The sequence below is a fragment of the Capra hircus genome, chromosome 29 (assembly GCF_001704415.2).
Source record: "Capra hircus breed San Clemente chromosome 29, ASM170441v1, whole genome shotgun sequence".
NCBI lineage: Eukaryota > Metazoa > Chordata > Mammalia > Artiodactyla > Bovidae > Capra > Capra hircus.
In genome coordinates, this window is record NC_030836.1 from 37,148,143 (window position 1) to 37,161,702 (window position 13,560).

General features: G+C 44.1%; 1 protein-coding gene across 1 annotated transcript; it reads right to left on the bottom strand.

The window, feature by feature from the left end:
* On the bottom strand, positions 911–8,751 carry LOC102181270 (pregnancy-associated glycoprotein 4-like). Its single transcript, XM_005699670.2, has 9 exons — positions 8,666–8,751; positions 7,450–7,600; positions 6,353–6,470; positions 6,135–6,253; positions 4,757–4,950; positions 3,719–3,835; positions 1,905–2,046; positions 1,719–1,817; positions 911–1,060 (listed from the first exon to the last, which is right to left on the bottom strand). Exons 1-9 carry the CDS (start codon positions 8,716–8,718, stop codon positions 911–913), a joined length of 1,143 nt encoding a protein of 380 aa, XP_005699727.2. The 5' UTR covers positions 8,719–8,751.

Sequence of the window (13,560 nt, forward strand, 5' to 3'; positions counted from 1 at the left end):
GGGTGTTGGAAAAAGAGGGAACCAGCTTTGAATGAAGCACCTCACCCAACATCCCCTGGAGGAGAAGCCCAGTGATAAGTTCCTCTGAGATGGGACAAAGAGAGTCGATTTCACTACCCCTTATAATTCCTCCGAATGAGGAGGTGGTGGAGTTTGTGGGTCATCACAAACTCTTTCATGGCCTAGACCATCTGCCAGTTGCTATCCTTGGTGCTGCCTCTCTCCAGCTTCAGTCATGTAGTTCTGGAGGAAATTAACAATCATGTTGCTGCTGAGTCAGGGCCAAAGACCATGTCAAGCCAGTCATAAGACACCATGTCCCTGACAGGATGGCTGATCTGGGGCTGTACATGTGAACTGAGGTGGGTCATTCAGAGAACACCCTTGAACTCTGATGTCTGCAATCCTTTTTCCTTACTAGGAGATGCCTTCAGGATTTAACACCTTAGGGCAGGTAGCTTGAACTCCCTCACTAGATGTAGAAACCTTAAGGAAAAATGTTGCCAGGTTAAGACCACCAAAGCCAACCGAAGGGAAATAGCGAGGGTGAATGAGAATTGATGACTTCTGATTTCTTGGTTCCAGTAACTGAGACCTTTGTATTTGCTCTGATTCTTGTATCCTGGATTCCCAGAATCATTTCAATGAGTCTGCCGTTTCCTTGAAGCCAGTTGGAGTAGGGCTCCTCTGAATTTTTATTCAGACTTAGCTCTAGATCTTTCACATCCAGACACAAACAGAGTCAACATTTGCTTCAACACCATTAAGAGTGAAACACTTTATTCTTCACTGAGAATAGGGTGTACAGAACACCAAATACAGTTCACCAGCATCCTGGGCAGGAGTGCCCAAACTGTGAGTGAGTGTGTGTTAGGAACAACCTTACTGATTCCTGAACCACTCCAGTCTTTTACATTGCCGGTGCCAGGCCAATCCTGTCATTTTCTCGATCAAAGACCGAGAAATAAAGCCTCAGGAAGACGTCACCCAGGACCCAGGACTCTGTAGATGTCCTCACTCTTTTCTTTCTAAAGGCGGTATAGCAGCGGCCTCTGGAATCCTGGGGGAGTCAGAGACACACACCAGTCAGCATGAGCCCTTACCAGTGACTCCCTCCAATATCCAGACCCAGGAAAATTCTTTATTTTATTTCCCTCTTTTGGTAAGTATCAAGGGGTTTTCCCATCAGCAGGGTATATGAGAGTTCATCCAAAACCAACGAGGGCCAAGACATCAGGTTGTCATGAGGAAGGGTGTGGTGAGTGGAGGACTGGGAAGTGGGGAAACAGAGGAATGTAAAACAACAAAGTCCTACTATAGAGCATAAGGAACTATATTCAATATTCAGTTATAAATCACTTGAAAAAGAATAAGAAAAAATATTTTTATAGTATAACTGAGTCACATTATTTTGCACCAGAACTTAATGCAACAAGAAGATCAGTCACACTTCAATATAATTATTTAGAAAAGAACAAGTGTGTCCATAGTTCCCCTCACTCCCTGTTTCTTTCCTTCTGACTTCTGCTCCTTGTTTCTCTGCGGAGAATGCTGGTTCTACTCCTGAATCTAAGAAAAAACCTTTATTTTGTATTGGAGTGTAGCTGATTAACCGCAATGGTGTGACATGGCCGCCACCCGCGCGCTCCTCGCAGCAGCAGCCCAAGGGTCCCTGCAACCTCCAGTTTGAGAACCAACCCTCAGTATTGTCCCCTCACCTTGAGGATGTAGGCTCGACCTGGCACTGGGTAGTTGATGCCATTGATGGTGAAGATAATAGAGGGCAATGTATTGACCGCAGAACATGAAACATAGTGCTGTTATTGAGAGAATGTGAGAGGTTGACTATGGAGATCCTTCTTATATGTTGGGACTGGGAGTGACCCTGGGGCATGACCCGTCACCTTGGAACCCCGTGGCTTGGCGCCAATGAGCTTTTGTACTTTATCGACCAGTCTTCCTGGGCCTTGGATATGTGATGCCCCAGTGTCCACCATGGCCGTGCAGCTGTCAGAAGAAGCAATTACCTCTCTTTTCATGGTGATGCTGAGAGACAATGGAAGAAAGGGGGCAACAAGATCACTGTGAGTCTCCACAGAGTTGCTCCCTTCCGACTGTCTTGTAAACAGATCTTCATCTCTCGCCCTCTTTTCCTTTGCCCTCAACACAGCACCTTTCTTGACATGCTCGAATGCAGTACTTGAATACACCAGGATCTTTTGTACCTTGACACAAACTGGCCTTCATTCCTAGAAGACTCCAGTCCCCTTTGACTAGCTAATTTTTTCTCATCTCCCAGATTCCTGTTTAATTGTCATTGATTCAGGGAAGTCTTTCCCCTGGTGTTTATCAGTCTCCTGTCTTGGTCACTCTCTGTAGACCCTTCCTCATGTCTGCTGCTGGTGGTGATGCTAATTCACTTCAGTCGTGTCCGACTCTATGCAGCCTCATAAAGAGCAGCCCACCAAGCTCTGCCGTCCCTGGGATTGTTCAGGCAAAGTACTTTGGTGAGTTGCCAGTGCCTTCTCCTCCTCGTGTCTAGCATGTACCAAAGTCACAATTCACTATGTGGGTGAGTCACTTCATGTACATCTGCCTTCTTAGATGTGAGGGCAAGTTTTATTCTCCTTGCCTCCCTAAAATGCCTGGCACACAGTAGATGCCCAATGCTTGTCTGTTCAATGAGTGAATGAGACTGAGAAAACAATAAGAAACCTCCAGAGAGCTGTATCTGGTGGGAAACAAATAACAGGTCGCACACAGAGTGAAGATGGAGATTCACAGGGGCAGCAGATTCTTATAGCAGGGGGAGAGAGAGGCTCCTCTGGGAGAGGGTATCTCCCAGCACTGCTCCTACAACCAGCTCAGACTCTGAGACCCTGGCCAGGAAATACATGACTAGCCCACACAAACTCCAAAGGATAAGTCAGCTTTTGTATTCGGGTGTCACACAGAACCATATGAATTATGCCTCTGTCCTCAGGACACTCCTGGGTCCCACCTTCCTGATTCTCTGTTATAGCCACTGCCCCACTGTGTGCCCATGAACATGGAGTGCCTTTATTATTAGTTGCTTTCACATCTTAAGACTGCAGCCAACCTCTCTCCACTGCTGGGTAGCTGCTCCCTAGGAAGACCAGTTTCTCCATTTTCTCAGTAGTGTCCCTGTTTTTAAAATGACATTTGTCTGTACTGAGAACTTCCTACGTCCTAGGTAGCCCTGGACAGTTGGTCATCTTATCATAACTCTGTCCAGGCTGGTAAAATTTTCCCTGATCCTCTGTTCACCACACTATAGAGTCCTCTAACCATGCTTCCCACCTCAAAGGGTAGTGGGTGCAGCCCTCTCCCAGATGCACAGACCTCTCTGGATCCTTTTAGCACCCTGGACAGAGCCTTGCTCAGAAGTCCTGGGCATTATGAACCCATGGGTTGTTTGTGTATCTATGTGCTTGTGTGTTTGTTTGTATGTGTGTTTGTATGTGTCTCTGTGAGTGCTTGTGTGTCTCTGACTAGCTATGTATGTTTTTCTGTGTCTCTGTGTAGGTTTATAAATGTCTGCTTGTATGTTTCCAAGTGTCTGTGTGTCTGTGTCATTGTGGGTGGTGTATATGTCTGTGTGACTGTGTGTCTGAGACTGTATTTGTGTGTGTCTGCCTGTGTCTATGTACAGTAGTGAGAGCATCACTTGGGGTGACCCTCAGAGGGAGAGGCTTACCGGTCTACATGTATAGTCCAGTCATCCGCTTTGACCAATGGTACCCAGTTGAGCTCTCCCTTGTAGTAGCGGTGGTCCACCCCACCAAACATCACCACACTGCCCTCCTGCTCATCTCTGTAGAGAGACGTGAGGGGGGATCCTTGGAGGACAGTAAAAACAGCACTGTCTGAGAGCTGTGCTGGTCCAACCATCAAGGCCCTAATAAGTTCCCCATGTACAGATGCAGAAATCGTGTCCAGGAGAGACAGAGATACAGACTGAGGTCTGCTACTGTCTCATGAGTGGCACAGAGAAGCTTAGAAGCTGAATCACTTGTCTGAGCTCCACCCACTATGTCTTCTGAAGACACGCTGGACCTTCAGCGACCTGAGTGCTCAGACACCCTCAGAGGACATGGTGCTGAAATGTTTTGGCTTTTCCCATGTCCACCTTATCTTTTTTCAGGAAAATCAAGGCCTGGGAGTTCTAAGGGTGTGTGTTCAAGTCACCCAGAGTTGGCGCCACTGGCCTGTGACCTACAATGTCCAAAGGGCCCCACACTCAGAAGGGATCCCACCTCTGCTCTCTCTGTCTTTAAATGCCTAATATTTCTTGAACGAGGGGTCCCACACTTTTGTGTCCCACACTTTCATGTCTCTCTGGCTCCACAAATTGGGGAGCTATTCCTGGGCTCTCTTTTAAATGCTAATGAGAAAGGAAAGATATCCACCATCCTTCTCTTTTCTTCCTTATCAAAATCATAAGCAAATCGTAATGCTTTTTCCTCCAACTTGTTTCCTGTTGTCTTCCTTTTGCCTCCCTCATGACTCACCCCCTAGACCAAGTTACTGGTCTTGAGTCCAGGAGTAGGGTTGGGTTCCAATAAAATTTTATTTATAAAAGCCAGTGGTGAAGCCAGGTAAGGCCCTGGGGCCATAGTTATCCTTGCTTATATTACTCTCAGGATACTTCTTTATCAAATGTTCTATAATTTCTGTGCAACTGAAAGAATCTTACAGCTAATTTGGAGAAAGGAGTTGTCCATCTCAGACTTACTTGCTCAAGTAGAAGGCAAAAACAGGCTCAGAAAGGGCACCTTCATTCTTCAGCTTGTCAAAGATGGGGATGGTTCTAGACCAGGATTGGTTTGGGTAGTTCAAGCCCAAGATGCCATCAGATCTTCCGCCCTGAAACCCGTATTCTGCCACGCTTAGACCGAATGGCTGGTCAGTACTTACTAGGTCCCCAATCTGTGGGAGAGAAGAGTGTTCCCACTTACAGATATGTGAAGTGGGGCTAGGATTGGGCTGGGGTGCATTGCCATTAGATCCTTAGAGAAGAATTGAGGCTGGGCTCTGTCTTTGGTTGCCCACAGACAGTTAGAGCAAGGTAGAAGGGGAATTGGGATTCCATTTGAGAGAGGCTGTGAATTTTAAAACATCTGCCCCTCTGAAAAACATCACCTGAGTGAGTCAAATTGGCCTCGTGGCTTCTGTCCAGGTGGGGCAACCAAGAGTCAGGCCAGGTCCCATTTGTGCCACCTTATGGACAACACAATCGAGAGCAAGATAGCCTTCTCTTTGGCATCACTGTGACCTAATGACAGGAATGGACTGAATTCTCTGTAAGGTACTGTGGATTCTGCATCTGTCCAGGAAGACAGAAACAAAAACACAATCTTGCTTGCAGGGTTCTATGAAATTACTATCTGGGGAATTCACGTTGGAGGATATGTGTATATTTCTGTGAGCATGTATGAGAGAAAAAGAGATAGAGGGGAACTACTCAAGTATTTTGGGGGAGGCAAGCCATAGATTTATTAGATTCTCAAGGGTCCTCTAGAGTGAGAACTCATTTATCAGGCCCCTTGACTTCTCAGGCCTCCAGTTTCCCATTCTGGATACCTGAAGCCCTTAACTGCCCCCAGGGTCCCCAGATCAGTTTTATCCTGTCCCCAAATACCCCACCACAACTTCAGTCCTGAATAGCCAGCCTAACTCCACCCTTTACCACATGTGTCCTCTCAGCAAGGCCCGTCTGGACCTCAGTTTCCTGATATGTCTCATGAGCTAATCAGAGTAACTGCTTTGTGGGATTGTTGCAGAATTAAACCAGTTATCATCTGAAAGTGGCTGGAACAGTCTGTTAATATAAAAGTGGCTGCTTTTATCCCTTCTTGCTCCAAGCGAAATGAACCTTGAACTGCTCATGGGCAGAGGAGCTAAAGTCCACACTTCAAGCCACACTCTGGGTTAGCTAATCTATTTGCTCCTGTGTCACCATGGGCACTGCCACCCCCATGATCCTGTGAATAAGATAGCCAATATCTATGGGAGTTAGGCTAGGAAGTGTCCTGCCACATGGTCCTGCATCTGTTTTGCAAGCAGTGGTCGCCACATATCCAGTCCTGACTCAGCATTTTTTACAATGTTACCCGAACTGTGTCATAAGCAACAACTCCTTTTATTGTCCCAGCTCCATAGATGATCCTGAACGTCTTATTGGTAGACCGAAAGGTGGAAGACTGAAGATGTCTGAACCTAACGTGTGTAGCTGCAGACACAAGAGATGAGTGTCATCAGGTGCCAAGGGTGGAAAAAAGGGTGGCAGGGCAAGGGAAAGATGGTCCAGGTAGGGTGTGTCTGTACTCACAACAGGCTGAGCTGTTGCAATAGTCGGAGGGCACCCAAAAGTCAGATGAGCCTGTGTCAAAGGTAACCTGGAATTCCTGAGGGGGCGTTCCAATGGTGATATTACCCACATAGAGTATCTACAGGGAGAAGGAGAGAGTGGGTTAGTGCAGAACTGGCTACCCTCTGTTCCCACACTGATGACTCCCTCTGGTGTCACATATCTCTTGAGAACACTTTCTAACCAGCGTTCAGTTCACAGACTTTGGTCACAGAATTATCTGCATTTGATATATATTTCCTGTGCTGCATTGTAAGCAAGATATTAACTCTATGAACAGGTGTTGAAGTGGTACCTCCTGCATGGGAAGCTCAGAGGCATAACCACTGGGCCTCCAGGACTGCTGGACACCCAGGAAAGTCCTGGTACCTTCATTTGAGAAGCTCTGTAGTCTCTTCAAACCAAGCCTTAGCACCCCCTTCTCCAGGAGGTCCTTCTTGATCAACTCTAGTCACTCCCTCTAAACTCAGACCACATCCAATCAACACCACACAGGTGACCCTTTCATTTGACATGTATTTACTCTTTGCCTATCTCTCAAGCTGGCATGGGCATTTTTGAAGACAAAATAAGCCCTTTTCTAATCGAAAAACAGTGAGCACTGTGTTAGATTCTTATGGCCATAAACGGAATACAGGTTCAGTAAATTTTTCCTGCTGTTGTTCTTGCATCTGTGGAAACCAAATTCCTCTACCTGGGGATTCACAATTGCTTTGCAGTTGATTCTACCTTTTGATCACTGATGGCTCACTCTTCATCTGTATCTGAGTGGCTCACCTAGTTCCTAAGGAACAATCACCCTCAAACTAATGACACATGTTTGACAAAGAAATGGATATTTATTTACCTGCCACCTGGTAATGGCCAGGCCCAGTCACAAAGACCAACAGTTGGGGATGAGAATGCCTTCTCCTCTGGGTGGGGTTCCTGTTTTCCAGTGTCTCGGCCTCCTGCAGGAACCCCAACCCCAACATCCCACCTGGCACCTCCAGATGAGCCCCATGCTAAACTAGAGCACCAGGGAGCACTGTGGAGCACCATCATCCCAAAATACTCACATCTCTGGTGTTTCTCAGTGGGTGAATAGTTAGATTTGAACCACGAAAAGAAATCTGGGACAGTCTGTAAGCATGCTCCCTCAAGACATCGTTCAGCATGTTTTTACCACTGAGGGTTTTTCTCATGGTCTTCACTCTCCTTTGAGGTATTCTTTCACTGAGCATTTGACAAAGAAAACAAAGAAGATGCTACAATTAGCTGTCAGTGTTAAGGTATAACTGTCATTGTAATGGATCTGTGTGTTTTCTAATCATTTTTATGAGGCACATTATTATCAGAATTTTATGCATATACTATGGCAAAGACATAGATTTGAATACAGGTTCTCTCTGCCATCTTACGTAAGCCATATGACCATGAGGTGCCTCGGTGTCCCCTTTGGCAAAATGGTGAAACGTAACAGTACAAACCCTCCAAATAGAATATCTTGGGGATAAGTGAAGTAATGGATATTAGGAACCTGATAAATAGGAATTGTCAACAATGACAGCCATTAGCATTGCTGTTGCCATCCCACTCATTCCTTCTCAAAGAACCTCAAGAAAGGAAGTAGAAGGGGGACTTTTATTCTATTCTACAAGGGAGAAATTTGAAATGCAAGAGTTTTCTGAGTTGGATGTTGTCACACTGCTTGTCAGATATATGACAGTTTATCTTTCTCCAAGTTGAAGGAGAAGAGAGAGTTGGAAGAAGAATCCAAGATGTAGGGAACAAGGAAGGGAAATTCAGAGGCTTGAGAAGGAAGGACAAGTCAAATGAAAAATTAAAAGCAAACAACACAAAGAGAAATACTCTCAGTGACTTCCAAAGAGATGGAGAGATAAATGACAGTGATACAGAAATGCAGACATAGGCATATACACACTGAAGTAGACAGGGGGAAAAGAGGACATGTTGAACAAAATGTACAAAAGTGCTATTCCACAGGACCACATCACCATTTGCATAGACTGGGCACTGAACAGATGCAAGGAGTTGCATTTTCAACAGGTCATAACATGACTAGACCCCAAGTGTTGTGCAACCCTAATCTACACAAAGACCTTGGGATCCACAGTTCCTATAGCAAGTTACTTATCAATAAGTCAGAGTTGAACTTTAAGACTCTTAGGGAAATATTCCATTCCCTTCTAAACCTGATGGCTGGAAGAATAATCAGATGAAAATAAAAATCAGATAAAGGAATATGATGTGACATACAGTCCCCGTGCTTACTTGACTATGCACTCTGAGAAGGCCACCAGCCCAAGGAGCACAAGCCACTTCATGCTTCTTTTCTGGCTCCAAGTACTCAGGGAAGTTTAGGTTCTTAGTGTGTAGTGGTGACCGAGAGCCCCTAGTTATATATGCTCTGACCTACCCTAGTTTTCCCCTTCAGGCCATTAAAGGTCTGAAAAAAACACAAAGGTTTCGATAAAAACTTTACCTTCATCAGTGCCCTTGGCGAATGGACTTTGAAGCTTTTCAGAATACAGAAAATTGAACGGTAATCTCTTCCTTGAATCTTGGCTCAAAAATCAAGCTGATCTGCATGGACATCTAAGATCGAAAACCAGGCTACTTGGAGAAAAAACTGCTAACAACATCATGAAAATGGATATTAGGGGCCATGCTCGACATGTGTGGTTTCATGTGATCTTCCTAGCTACTTCGTGAGATATGCATTGCCCTCTTCTTTGCTGAGGACATTGCTAGGATGATAAGTTGTCAAATGGCAAAGTGAAGACTTCAGGGACAGCCCAGGGACATACAACTGGGTTTAGGTAGTTGGTCTAATGGCAGACTTAGGGGCACTTATGATGCCAGGCTGCATCAAAGATTTAGGGCAGAGAAGTACTTCAGTTGCATGGTTTCTGTTTTGGAAGAAATGTCAGATGCATCCACAAGCTATTTTATAGCATCCAACAACTGTACAAGGAAGAACTGTGTGCTAGGTTCTGGGTTAAAGGCTTCAAAGTCAAAGTTGATCAAGACAAAAGTAGTCTTTATCTTTATAGAGCTAGAAGTCTAGTTCTCACAAAGTCATGGCCCGAGGAAGCAGGAGATATGATACTAGGACTAGGTGGCCATGTTGGAATATGGGCAGCACAGGCCTTACCTCTGTTAGCAGCCTTTCTTCCACTTCACCCATGCTCGAAAGCAGGCCAGTTGGCCATGTTTTCAAGAAAATCAGAAGTTTGGATATTTATCTACAATCTTCTAATTTTAATGTGAGCAACTAATTTTATTTTCCCGAAAAAAACAGTGGGAACATAATCTCTACAGTGATGTGCTGGAATCAGCCTTTAGTCTGCAGGGTTGTTTCTGGCCTAGAGTTGGGAGTGCAGTGGGGACAGAAAGGAATTTAATTCATGTTGGTTGATTTTAAAAGAGAGTGAATGCATAGTAAACATGCTGACTCATTGGAAAAGATCCTGATATTAGGAAAAATTGAAGTCAAGAAAAAGAAGCGGAAGACAGATGATGAGATGGTTGGATAGCACCACCATGTCGATGGACATGAGCTTGAGAAAGCTCCAGGAGTTGGTGATGGATAGGGAAGCCTTGCCTGTTGTAGTCTATGGCGTTGCAAAGAGACGGACACAACTGAAGTACTGAACTGAACTGAACAAATTGAAAACAAACAAACAACAAAAAAAGACCAATAAATCTAATTGCATCAAGATGTTGACTATCTACCTATAACAACACATTACTTAAGTGGCTTTAAAATTCAGACTTATGACTCTACATTCAGAGTGGAATATCTTCTAAGGAAAAAGAAAATCCTGCCCATCAAAAGCAAAACCAAAGAAAACCAAAAGAAAAAGGGGAAAGAAATCTGACACTATATTCATCAACTTCAGTTCAGTTCAGTTGCTCAGTCATGTTCAACTCTTGTGAGCCCATGAATGGCAGCACAGAAGGCCTCCTTGTCCATCATCAACCTGGAGTCCACACATATTCATGTCCCTTGAGTTGACGATGCCATCCAACCATCTCATCCTCTGTCATCCCCTTCTCCTCCTGCCCTCAAACTTTACCAACATCAGGGATTTGTCAAATGAGTCAGCTCTTTGCATCAGGTGGCCAAGTATTGGAGTTTTAGCTTCAGCATCAGTCCTTCCAGTGAACATTCAGGACTGATTTCCTTTAGGATGACTGGCTGCATTTCCTTGCAGTCCAAGGGACACTCAAGATTCTTCTTCAACACCACCATTTAAAAGTCCAGTTCTAACTACTGTTTCCTGACCTGCATACAGGTTCCTCAAGAGGAAATTCAGGTGGTCTGGCATTCCCATCACTTTCAGAATTTCCCACATTTTATTGTGATCCACACAGTCAAAGACTTTGGCATAGTCAGTAGAGCAGAAGTAGGTGTTTTTCTGGAATTTCTTGCTTTTTTAATAATCCAACAGATGTTGGCAATATGATCTCTGGTTCCTCTGCCTTTTCTACAACCAGCTTGATCATCTGGAAGTTCATGATTCATGTATTGCTGAAGCCTGGCTTGGAGAATTTTTAACATTACTTTACTAGTGTGTAACATGAATGCAACTGTGTGGTAGTTAGAGCAATCTTTGGCACCTCCTTTCTTTGGGATTGCAATGAAAACTGACGTTGTCTAGTTCTGTGGCCACTGCTGAGTTTTCCAAATTTGCTAGCATATTGGGTGCAGCATTTTCACAGCATCATCTTTCAGGATTTGAAATAGTTCAACTGGAATTCCATCACCTCCACTAGCTTTGTTCATAGTGATGCTTCCTAAGGCCCATTGACTTCACATTCTAGGATGTCTGGCTCTTGGTGAGTGATTACACCATCGTTATATCTGGGTCGTGAAGATCTTTTCTGTACAATTCCTCTGTGTATTCTTGCCACCTGTTCTTAATATCTTCTGCTTCTGTTAGGTCCATATCATTTCTGTCATTTATTGACCTCATCTTTGCATGACATATTCCCATGGTATCTCTACTTTTCTTGAAGTGATCTATAGTCTTTCCCATTCTGTTGATTTCCTCTATTTCTTTGCATTGATCGCTGAGGAAGGGTTTCTTATCTCTCCTTGCTATTTTTCATAACTCTGCACTCAGGTGGGTAAATCTTTGATTTTCTCGTTTGCTTTTTGCTTCCCTTCTTTTCATAGCTATCTGTAAGGCCTCCTCTGACAGCCATTTGGCTTTTTGGATTTCTTTTCCTTGGGGGTGGTCTTGATTCCTGTCTCCTGTACAATGTCATGAACCTCTATCCATCGTTCATCAGGCACTCTGTCTATTAGATCTAGTCCCTTAAATCTATTTCTCACTTCCACTGTATAGTCCTAAGGGATTTGATTTAGGTCATACCTGAATGGTCTAGTGCTTTTCTCCACTTTCTTCAATTTCAGTCTGAATTTGGCATAAGGAGTTCATGATCTGAGCCACCATCAGCTCCCAGTCTTGTTTTTGCTGACTGTATAGAACTTCTCCCTCTTTGGCTGCAAAAAATATAATCAATCTGATTTTGATGCCAACCATCTAGTGATGTCCATGTGTAGAGTCTTCTCTTGTGTTGTTGAAAGAGGGTATTTGCTATGACCTTGCATTCTCTTGGCAGAATGCCTTTGCCCTGCTTCATTCTGTACTCCAAGCCCAAATTCGCATGTTACTCCTGGTATTTCTTGACTCCTACTTTTGTATTCCAGTCCCCTACAATGAAAATGACATCTTTTTTTGGGTGTTTTTTCTAGAAGGTCTTGTAGGTCTTCATACAACTGTTGAGCTTCAACTTCTTCAGCCTTACTGATCGGGACATAGACTTGGATTACCGTGATATTGAATGGCTTGCCTTGGAAATGAACAGAGATCATACTGTTGTTTTTGAGACTGCATCCAAGTACTGCATTTCAGACTCTTTTGTTGACCATGATGTCTACTCCATTTCTTCTAAGGGATTCCTGCCCACAGTAGTAGATATAATGGTCATCTGAGTTAAATTCACCCATTCCAGTCCATCTAAGTTCGCTGATTCCTAGAATGTCTGTGTTCTCTCTTGTCATCTCCTGTTTGACCACTTCCAGTTTGCCTTGATTCATGGACCTAACAATCCAGGTTCTTATGCAATATTGCTCTCTACAGCATCAAATCTTGCTTTTATCACCAGTCCCACTGCTTTGTGTTGTCTTTGCTTTGGTTCCATCCCTTCATTCTTTCTGGAGTTATTTCTCCACTGATCTCCATATTGGGCACCTACTGACCTGGGGAGTTCATCTTTCATTGTTCTATCTTTTTGTTTATCATACTGTTCTTGGGGTTCTCAAGGCAAGAATACTGAAACGGTTTGCCATTCCCTTCTCCAGTGGACCACATTCTGTCAGACCTCTCCACCATGACCCATCCATCTAGGGTGGCCTCACACGGCATGTCTTAGTTTCACTGAGTTAGACAAGGCTGTGGTCCGCATGCCAGATTGGCTAGTTGTCTGCGCATGTGGTTTCAGTCTGTCTGCCCTCTGATGCCCTCCCTCAGCGCCTACCATCTTATTTGGGTTTCTCTTACCTTGGACGTGGGGTATCATTTCACTGCTCTCCAACAAAGTACAGCCTCTGCTCTTTACCTTGGAAGTAGAGTAGCTGCTCTTGTTTGCTGCCCCTGATTTGGATGTGAGGTTATTCCTCTCCGCCACACTTCTGTACTGCCGTTGTTGCCATCATGCATCTGCACAACCATCACAGCAGAGGCGAGCAAAAATTCAACCACTTATTGTTCCTCATATTGTTTCTGTTATTGTGACAGAATCGCATGTATGTTAACAAGTAAAAGCAAGATGATAATTAAAACTAATGTTTTAAAGTAAGCTTTTCAGTGGCGAGGAGAAAAGGTTCACACATAACATATACAAGTTTAATTCAAACCCTGCTATCTTAAAGCCTGAACTGAAAGCATAAGTTTGTACCAACTAATTATATTTATTTTCATTTTAATTTTTAAGGTAAATGGGTACTTCCTCCTCCAACTTCTGTAAAGCCTAGAAGTAGTAACAACTTGATGACAGTGCCTATTCTGAGGTCTAACATGTAGCTTCTAGATATATTTCCCATCAGAAGATCTTAAAAAGATGGCTGATTACTGGACTGGGTAGAGAAATGCACA